The sequence below is a fragment of the Sinocyclocheilus rhinocerous genome, unplaced genomic scaffold, assembly GCF_001515625.1.
Source record: "Sinocyclocheilus rhinocerous isolate Xijiao unplaced genomic scaffold, SAMN03320098_v1.1 scaffold61, whole genome shotgun sequence".
Taxonomy (NCBI): domain Eukaryota; kingdom Metazoa; phylum Chordata; class Actinopteri; order Cypriniformes; family Cyprinidae; genus Sinocyclocheilus; species Sinocyclocheilus rhinocerous.
In genome coordinates this window covers 1,530,136-1,540,903 of record NW_015640445.1, presented here as the reverse complement: position 1 = coordinate 1,540,903, position 10,768 = coordinate 1,530,136, and the positions used below count along the sequence as shown (strand labels likewise).

General features: G+C 37.9%; 1 protein-coding gene across 3 annotated transcripts in view; it reads right to left on the bottom strand.

The window, feature by feature from the left end:
• The window catches only part of rnf144aa (ring finger protein 144aa), a 37,862-nt gene that overhangs the window by 16,106 nt on the left and 10,988 nt on the right, over positions 1-10,768 (bottom strand). For 2 of the 3 annotated variants that reach the window (XM_016568795.1, XM_016568793.1), the window contains exon 2: positions 673-823. In XM_016568795.1, the coding sequence (XP_016424281.1) occupies positions 673-807 (135 nt within the window). In that variant the 5' untranslated portion in view covers positions 808-823. Of the gene's footprint in view, positions 1-672; positions 824-6,059; positions 6,226-10,768 lie in introns of all 3 variants that reach the window. The other variant, XM_016568796.1, reaches the window with a different exon arrangement.

Genomic DNA, 10,768 nt, shown 5'->3' with positions numbered 1-10,768 from the left:
GATTTTAACTTTTTAGTTATTTTAATGCTTTAAAGAGCAATTTTAGATTGTAAGATTCTAGTGTTTTGCTATCTGTTCAGCAAACTATAAAAGGTACAGCTGTATTAAAACCAGAGAGAAAGGCTGCATGGCTAGAAACTGTAAAAAAAAAGAAAGTCAAATAATAGTATGTGAGAGAGTAGCAATATCATTGGGTTCTTATTGGTCAGTGTTAGAGGAACTCAGCTTAGCCTGACAGTTAACCTGCTTTAGACCAGGTTAGTTTCCCAGCATAAGTTGCCACAGTGACTGAGGTTGATCTATGTTAAGTTTGCTTTATGGAACCAAATCATTTGACAATGAGTCAGACTAACTGAAATAAGCCTGGCTTATTTGGTAAACTTGTTTTATGAAACGGGCCTCGAGGCATTAAATGTGATCATATTTTCTCCATTGCATCGAATCGCATTGTGTTGAATCGAATCGCACTGCATCGTAACAGGGGTGAATCGTACCGCATCGCATCGGTAGCGGCTTCATATGTATCGTATCATTGGCTATGCATCGAGATGCGTATCGTATCGGCCTGAGTCATGAGATGCACATCCCTAATATATATATTCTCTATTTAAGTAATAAAATTAAATAAAATTAAATAACCATTCCTTGAAATCATGTTTAGATGCTACACACCAGGGTGCAGAAGACGCATTGGCACTGGGTGATGGTGGTCATTTGCTCCAAGGGAAACTCTCCAAGACACAGCTTACAGGACACCAGCGGGTCCAGGGCCAAATCCCAGGTGGGTCGGTACCTAGCTGTGGTCATGATGCCTGCCGCAGAGCTGAAAAACACAGAATGGCTGCTATTAGAGAAAGCCCACACACTTTAATACACGTATACAAACAGTGCAAAGCTTTTAACCGCTGTCAATCTGAAGTGCCTATTGCTGCTGCAGCCACGATAAGTGCTTTTGTGATGCCCAGCGCTAATATCCGTGGCATCACAAACACCAACCCTCTAAATGCACATTAAATTAGCCACATTTCGTTTAGAGAAGGTCTAACAGATGCGGTGCTGAAAGGGTCAAATACATTTACACCCATTTATATTATATAACTGAAGGCCTGGCCACGAAGTGCTTTTCTGAGATGCGTTCGGGAGTCTAGTCTAGTCTGACTGTAATGGAATGAGAAGTCGGGCCGGATAGACGGAGCAATTTCTCCTCTTCTGCTGCTGAATGAAAGATGACTTCACTGCGTGGTACTCCATAAATGAGAAGGTCAAGACAGAAAAAGAGAGAGAAAAAAAATCTTACTTTACTCTCTGCCTACGTCTCTCCTTTTTACAGTTTTTTCAGAGAGGGATATTTTTGGAAGTCTCGACTATGAGACACTTCCATTTTCTCACGCTGAAGTGGGCTGTTTTGCACAGAGAGACTCGTGTCTTAAGTGTTTACAGGAAGTGCCTGTGAGAACAGCAACACTTTGCCTTGGCTGCTAGGCAATGGGGGAATGGGAACGAGGCAGATACGCTTCTGCCAGTGGCAGTATGTGTATTTAAAGGAGTCATATGATGCTACATGCACTTTTACAAGTTGTTTGTACTGAAATGTGTGTTGGCAGTGTGTGTACACAACCACCATAAAATGATAAAAATCCACCAGTGTTTTTTTTTTTTAATCTGCTCAAATATTTACCCATTTCTCAAATCGAGCCGATCTCAGATGACTGTCTGTATGATGTCACAAAAACAGGCCCCTCCCACGATAGTTTGATTGACAGTAGCGTTTCAGCACAGACTGGACTGAAGTCTTACCTTAGACCCGCCCTGAGTGAGCTGTCATGAGTCCGCCATTGTTTCACCGCCTGAGCAGATGTAGACATGTAAGGTTTTTTTTAATGAATCTTTGCAAATCGCCTTTCCTAATGTGCCAATTAGCAAGTTTCACGATGAATGCGGCTAAAGTAAACTACCTCAGAGAGCAGCTCAGAAGAGAGGGGCGGGGTCAGCAGAGCTCATTAACATTTAAAGGAAAATGCTACAAAACTGCGTGCTCTGAAAAGAGCTGTTTTTGACAGGGTAAAAAAGGTGTTTTTTACACTACCATTGATAAATTTTAACCAAACTATGTTACAGACTTTTCATTAAGACCCTAAAGAATCATATCAACTTGTGAAAAATGGGCATCCTATGACCCCTTTAAGGCAGGTGCTGTTCTGCACTTGTGGCAGGATGTCAGGTATCTTGTGCTGAGAATTACTTAGGATGCTTTTAAACATTGCAGTCAGTGCTGTACAGAGTGGTGTGGTGGTTAAGGTTTCTGCTAGTTACCGTAAAGCACTTACTGTAACACCAGGTTATGTAGGTCCTGTTTATGGCACAGTTCTATGATACTGCATGAAATTTGCCTAAAAACAATTTAATTCACCCTAGTTGTGTTCTGATAAAGATTTCTTGTTGTGTGCTAGTTGGTTGTCAGAGCATATAGAGTGCAATAATTGGGTTCCAGATGTAAAATTCCATTCATTTTCTACATATGGGAATTATCACTATTACTTCTGAACTTTTAAGGACAGGAGTGTAAGCTACAAGGTCGTTTATCAATAGTAAATGCTTTTGTTTAATGCAGTTTAATGTGGGTAATGTAGTTTCTCACCAGTATTATCTTTATATTAGGTGGCTTTAACTTAACTACTATGTACTTACATAAAAAAATAAGTACAATGTACTTATTGATTTCATATTGTATTGCAAAACACTTTTGCTGCTGTTGAGTAGTCAAACCTGTTCATTAGAAGGGGGTGTTCCAATACTTTTGTCCATATAGTGTATGTACACAATAATTGCATTGTAAATGATTAATTTAAATGTAAGTAGAGTAGTAGTTAAGGCCACTTAATATAAAGTGGGACCGTAGTTCTTTCTCTCATTAAATTCGTTAAGTACACATTCTTGTACTTTCGACGATTTTCAAATACTTGTTTTGCTTCAAAGTTCGTAATGTTATAATTCACCTCATAGCTGGTTTGTTTGGTTTGTAGCTTATAACTCTTAAGAATTTTTTTAAGGCCTAAGGAAAAAATGAATAGGAAAAATACTTTAGGAAAGTGGGCGAGCATTGTTGCAGTCTTAGCGGATTGCTAAGTAGTTGCCATGGAGTTTTAGGTGATTGCTAGGCTATTCTATACGGTTATATGGGGTAAACGCTATTAAAAGTACACCTCTACTCAAAAAAAATTGCACAATAAGGTATATAGATGTCCATATTAGGGATGCACAATATAGAATTTTTGCCGATATGCCGATATTTTTCAACTCATTTTGGCCGATACCGATATATTTCCTTTTGTTTGGAAACAACACCAAGTCTCTCCTGTGCAGAAATTATACCACAAGCCCGCCGGCCGCGCCGTTCTCAAGCCCGCACGCCGCCGCTCACTTAGGCCCGCCGGCCTCCCCTCACTCTAGCCCGCCACCGCTCACTCAGGCCCGCCGGCCTCCCCTCACTCTAGCCTGCCGCCGCTCTCTCAGGCCCGCCGGCCTCCGCTCACTCTAGCCCGTCGTGTGAAACATGTTCAATTTTTTTGTTTTCTGCAGCGACTCGGAGCACTTTTCATACCCTTTTTTCTGGCTGAAGCACATTTGTTTCAATCTATAAGAATAATCAGCCTACACTACCAGTCAAAAGTTTTTGAACAGTAAGATTTTTTTTTTTTTTTAAAAATTTTCTTTTGCTCACCAAGGCTGCATTTATTTGATCCAAAGTACAGCAAAAACGGTAAAATGTTGAAATATTTTTACTATTTAAAATTGCTTTCTATTTGAATAGATTTTAAAATGTAATTTATTCCTGTGATCATACATTTTTTTTTACAAATTTTCAGCATCATTACTCCAGTCTTCAGTGTCACATAATCCTTCAGAAATCATTCTAATATGCTGATTTGCTGATTATCAATATTTAAAACAGTTGAGTACTTTTTTTTTTCAGGATTCTTTGATGAATAGAAAGATCAGCATTTATCTGAAATAAAAAGCTTTTGTAACATTATACACTATTCCATTCAGTATAATTTTTATTATTTTTTTGGGAAAGAAATTATAGAAATTAATACTTTTATTTAGCAAGGATGCTTAAAATTGATCAAAAGTGATGATAAAGGCATTTATAATGTTACAAAAGATTTCTATTTCAGATAAATAGTGTTCATATCGATATCGGAATTATATCGTACCGACCGAAATTAAGAAATATATCGTGATATCAATTTTGGCCATATCGTCCAGCCCTACCCTGAGCACATGCGAGTTAATGCATTCCTCCTATCAGCAAGACATATCGGCATAATTTTTCATATCGGGCTGATGCTGATATTTACATTTAATGCCATTATCGGCCGATTCCGATATCAGTCCGATAATATCGTGCATCCCTAGTCCATATCACAAATTATGTAATGGTACACAGCAAAGTTTAATACTTTTCTTCAGCACTCACCTTAATAGGTTGCATATTGAGAGAAGACAGGTTTTGCATAAGACAATCAAATGTTATTTGCACAGAGCATAAGCACAGAATTAAAAAAATTCCCCTTAGTGCTACAGAAGTCAAATAGCTCTTAAGCTCTCATTCATCATTTCCATAAAAAGTCTTGGCTGTTTCCGCTTGATAAGTTAAACGGGATGAAGTATTGATGGCTTGATAATGCACCACTGCAGCCTCCTGTATCTCAAGAACAGAGATGCCAAAGAAAGCTGATTTTGCTGGTCGAGCTCAGAGGTCTTACATCACCCTCCCTTCAATCTGTAAAAACCTGTCTCGCTCGTCCACATCCATCCATCTCTGGTGCTCTTTCTCTCTGGCATCATCATCCACCTCTGAGCAACACAGAAGAAAAGACCTCACTCACTAGATATCTCATGAAACAAATGGGAATTACATATTTTTGGCCTAGGAATCAAGGAATTTTTGGCGAAGGAATCAAAAATGAAATTCTGTTATTTTATTATAATTTGATATTAAAAAATGCTAAAAAATATACTAAAAAATGCAATGCTTCTTTAAAAGCACTAAAAGAATCTTAGAACTAGAATCATTAATTCCAAGCAATCCCCATCCTATTTCACACACCCTCTACATCAATCATCAAGGTCTGCAGAGACAAATGTTCTGTGAGAAAAGGTGGTGCATGGGAAAGTTCACTGAGCTGCATTACTCAGAAAGCAATTATCACTGTCCAACACCGAAACAATAACAAGGAAAAACCCAAGTAATCCACAACAAGGCAGCCTTTATAGAGAACATTACTATGCCCTCATTTCAGTTTCTTATCAGATCACTAAACAAAGAAAACAATAATTTATCATGCCATTTGATCTACAACATTATGAAATAAAGTCATGTTGCAACTTACATTAAGGGATAGTTCACACAAAAATGACAATTATGTCATCATTTACTCAGCCATGTATCAATGAAATGCATTTCTTTCCTCTATGGAAGAGAAAAGGAGATATTTTGAAAGTGTCTCAGTGCTTTTTTTGTCCATACAAGGAAAGTCAGTAGGGTCTAGACTTGTTTGGGACTCCATCGACTTTCACTGCATAAGACAATCTTCACAATATCTTCTTCGGAGAGAAGAAAAAAGTCATACAGGATTGAGAAGAAATGGGGGTGAGTAAATCAAGACAGAATTTACATCTTTACTACTCGTGACTCCTGGATTTAATGGTCCATCTACAGTAGCTGTTACAATATATACAATGTAAACACATCCATGTTCAGGTGAACCTGAAACCAGACTGATTATTCAGGGTTTCCTTAAGACCAAATTAGACATCCCATTGACTCGACGGTTTTGAAAATACATAGTTTCCACATTGTCGTTACTATCATAAACCTGTGGTAACTTTCTAAAACAATTAATTAAATAAAAATCTTCTTATATTTTCTAAAGGAAATGTCTTATTCATCTAAGCATCAATACCTATAGTATTTTGGCTGACAGTATAATTTCCATGACATTTGCTGTTTCTCAGATGGTCACAAACATACTAGTAAATAGTAAGTCTATTACCTTATCTTCTTCCATACAGTTCTTTTCCTTCTTTAGATGTTCAGATATGAAATAGGTGCAGAAGGTGGAACCTCTCAAAGGTGCTGGTCTCTAAGTCTCCCCTCCATTATTTATTCTCCGAGAGAAATGGTTCAGTCTCATAATGACAGCTGAGAAGTACAGATGCCTGAATATTTCAAGATATGATTCACAAGTCTCAGTCCTAGCCGCCACAAACATGAACACAATGTTCCCTTACTCAACTTTATCTGACTTATGGGTTCTACTTAATCATTACTGAAAAGAGTAATGGGCTCAGTTCATCATCATTTATCACAATTGTGATTACATAAAAGCGTCATATTTCACAATAAACTATTGTGTTGTAATACTGTAGGGTTTCATAACACTGTCAGACAATAATTGCATAAAGGAGATCAGTCGAATGCCAAAAACACACCAGACTGAGATGAGAACAGATATAAGTTTTGCTTTTCCCACATTATAATATTGAAGAATGAACCGACGGGGAATATATGATTACACTGAAAAATTAGGCTATGCCCAGAAAACAGGCCTACGTATCGACATCACAACTTGATCTTTATAGAAGCTCAGTAAGTCCAATGTGGCTTTTCAAATGTTGTTGAGTGTCATTTCCTCCCACTGGATGTTGGCAAGGTCAAACTGAACTCAACATTTTTTCCTTGCTCTGTTACTTTTGAAAAATCCAGCATATTGTGAGTTTGACTATTTACTAAAACTAACAATTTATGACGTGTAGCAAGTGTTTTGCTCAGAACATCTAAATTCACTAAATTCTACTTTTGAAGTTTTTTTCCCCAATAGATTTGATTATCAAAGTTAAATTATTTATTGCTAACAAAACAGCATTTTAATAAAAGGCACCAATGTTCAATAAATAACCCAGTTATTTGGATGAAATCCGAGAGCTTTCTGATCCTGCATAGACAGCAACTCAACCACCAGATTAAGGCCCAGAAAGGTAGAATTATAGGTAAAAGTAAGCATGAACCACTGATGTCACATGGACTATTTTAACGATGCCCTTACTACCTTTCTGGGCCTTGAACGTGTCAGTTGCGTTACGGTCTAAACACATGGCGACTTTGTAAATAGCTACAGAGGAAAAACTGGGCATCATACACTGAACGTCAAATGCTCTGAACAAACATATAATCCAATGCTCTGAACAACCATATAATCCTCAGGTGCGATACGAATCTGCATTAAAAAATAAACCATTTACTTTTTCCTAATGCTGGGGTCCATCTGAAGACTGTACAGATCAGAAATGGCAAAGCAAACTTTTATTTTACTCTTCCAATATGTATACTGAACCCAGTGTAGACAGCATCACTGATTTTATATATATATATGGGCCCCGCCCATCTGTAGTGTGATGAAAAAGATGATAAAAGTAGGCTATTTGTCACATGCCACATGCAAATTTATTTGACTCTGACTCTTGACTCAGGATTTACATGGAAGACAAGAAACTAGTGCATAAAGCTAAAAACTTCGAGTGGCCGTGACCCTGTGTGGACAAACGCTGCTGTAATGTCAAAGTGAAACACAGGCACGCATATGTAACTCTTCCCTCACTGTTTGTTTGCCCTTGCCAAACGACCCACATTTATCACCCAAAGCGATTGAGTGCTCTTTTATTTTTGGCTCCGTCTTTATAAACTTTGGGATCCCAGAGGTGAAACATTACCAGTGAGCAGCCAGGAAATATTATCTTCAGCTCCCAGTAGTGAGATCAAAACTGAAATCTAAAACAGGCTGCTTTACTGAACTGATACATCAAGCGATCATCCTCCACTTCATTCATCGAGGGTTATTTTGTAGTTTAGTGACTCAGACATGGCTACAATAACAATCCTGCATGAAAACATGGGCCAATGCCAGCCTTCGTCATTCATGACACCAACGGTCTCTTCTCTAAAGAAGTTTCCTTGAACGTCATGGACTAGATTAATAGTCAGCACTTCCAAAAGACTAGTCTAAATAAGAAGGCTGTGTTTTTGAGAACTCCAGATTAATCAAAGTATATAACTAAATCAGTTAATTTCCAACTACGTTTACAGAGATGGTATCCTTTTTGGAAAAAAGCACAACTTGCTTTGCCCAAATACAGCTAAGTCCTGGTAGTAGGCTTTACATAGTTTCTAGCTGGCCCAAAGTGGTTCAGGTGGTTGATCAACTGAACCACCATTAACTACTATTGACCTAGTAATAGAAACAAATAAAGATGGTCATTTAATCATCCAACAACTGTCTAGTCAATTAGTGAAGCCTAGAGGTGGGCGATATGACCAAAATTTTATTTCGTGGTAACATGAATGACAGACAGCAGGAATTTTGCAAAATTTTTGCTGTCACTTTAAGAGCTGCCCGGATCCAATATACTGTTACACATGTGTTTTCTTTCTCAGCTATTTGCTTTCACGTAAGACCTACATTACTGTGTTTGAGAATACTTGCAAAGACGGGCATTTTGAAAACATACAAGTGTGTGTATTTAACTATTGACAGCACTCTGACAGTCTCTCAGACAGCACGTCACATATAGCGGAATGTGTTCTCTTTCGCTGCTGATTGCATTTCAACGGCTTAAAATCACTTGTTTTTAAAACGCAATGCTTAAAAAGTTTACGTTTACAGAGATGGTATCCTTTTTGGAAAAAAGCACAACTTGCTTTGCCCAAATACAGCTAAGTCCTGGTAGTAGGCTTTACATAGTTTCTAGCTGGCCCAAAGTGGTTCAGGTGGTTGATCAACTGAACCACCATTAACTACTATTGACCTAGTAATAGAAACAAATAAAGATGGTCATTTAATCATCCAACAACTGTCTAGTCAATTAGTGAAGCCTAGAGGTGGGCGATATGACCAAAATTTTATTTCGTGGTAACATGAATGATAGACAGCAGGAATTTTGCAAAATTTTTGCTGTCACTTTAAGAGCTGCCCGGATCCAATATACTGTTACACATGTGTTTTCTTTCTCAGCTATTTGCTTTCACGTAAGACCTACATTACTGTGTTTGAGAATACTTGCAAAGACGGGCATTTTGAAAACACAAGTGTGTGTATTTAACCATTGACAGCACTCTGACAGTCTCTCAGACAGCACGTCACATATAGCGGAATGTGTTCTCTTTCGCTGCTGATTGCATTTCAACGGCTTAAAATCACTTGTTTTTAAAACGCAATGCTTAAAAAGTTGTGCAGACTTTAAATTTTTCGTGACCACGTGGCACAACAACGTCACGTGCGCATGTAACTGTGATCGAGACGATAGTTGACAAATTTCTACTGGTTAATTGTGTCTACCGGTAGTCTATATCACCTATGGAAGAAAAATTATGACAAATGTCTTTGAAAACAAAAAATCATGTTGAATTGCACTAACTGAAAAAATAATGCATTGCATTAACAGAGCTTGCATTTTAATGCCTTGTATTTTTAGGGCTTGCATTTTTAGGGGCTGAAATTTAACATAGGTGTTTATTTAAACTGTGAATATTTAAATTCAAAACATTTCACACATTTTCATAATAAAAAATGCAATAATTCAAATTCACCTTCCAAAGTTCACCTCCAAAATATTCAATCTGTTTAAAAATAGGATGTATAACTTTCGACAGGATTATTTTTTCCGTTTTTCAGTGCAATTCAACATGCTTTTTTGTTTCAAAGACATTTGTCATTATTTTTCTTCCATAATCGTCCACCCCTCCATTTCCATGCACTGGGGGAAATGGGGGACTTAGGCAATTTGTGCTGCTTTTTTTTGTCCTGCCACAAACCCCAAGAAAGCTTCTTATCTAAACAACCCATTACAAATACGTCAGATCGAGGTCAAGTGAACCCAAAACCAGTTTATACAGGCTGTAAAAGCCTTCCAAAACAGATTATTTGACTACTCATTTAGGCAACATACTGACTAGTCAAAATAAAGTACTTTTGCGCATCCCTACCTGGTAGACCAGGAGTGTCCAATCCTGATCTTGGAGGGCAAAGGTCCTGCAGAGCATAGCTCCAACCAGCTCCAACACTACTGCCTGGAAGTCTGAAGACCTTGATTAGCTGGTTCAAGTGTGTTTAATTGGGGTTGGAGCTAAACTCCACAGGACAGTGGCCCTCCAGGAACAGGTTTGGACACCCCTGTGGTAGACAATCTTGGTTGACCTGGTCAGAGATGATAGACCTTGGTTCCAAAATCGGTGCCAAAATTGATTGACCAGCTACACCAACTTAACCTGGTATGACCTGGTTTCTACAAGAATATCTTGGAGAGCAAAGACAATCTGATCAAAGTTACAGGAGTATGTACTCTGTAGGGCTGTGCGATATTGAAGAAAAATGTGATATGCGATAACTCATTAAATAATGCGATATTCGATATGCGATACGATAATGCTTGAAATGTCACATGCTCAGATGAAACAGTTTTACTCAGCTGTTACGGAGTCAGTTCTGTGAACTTCTATAACTATCTTGTGCCATATATATATGGTATTTGTATGTATGTATGTATGTATCAAGAGCTCCTGTAAAACCACAACAAATTCCTTGTGTTTGCACACACTTAAGTGGTGAATAAAGCTCATTCTGATTCTGATTCTAATATAACTAGCATACATGTTTCACTTTTTGTGAGAAGAAAGCACCCCTACAACAACTTCTGAAAGTGAACGGTA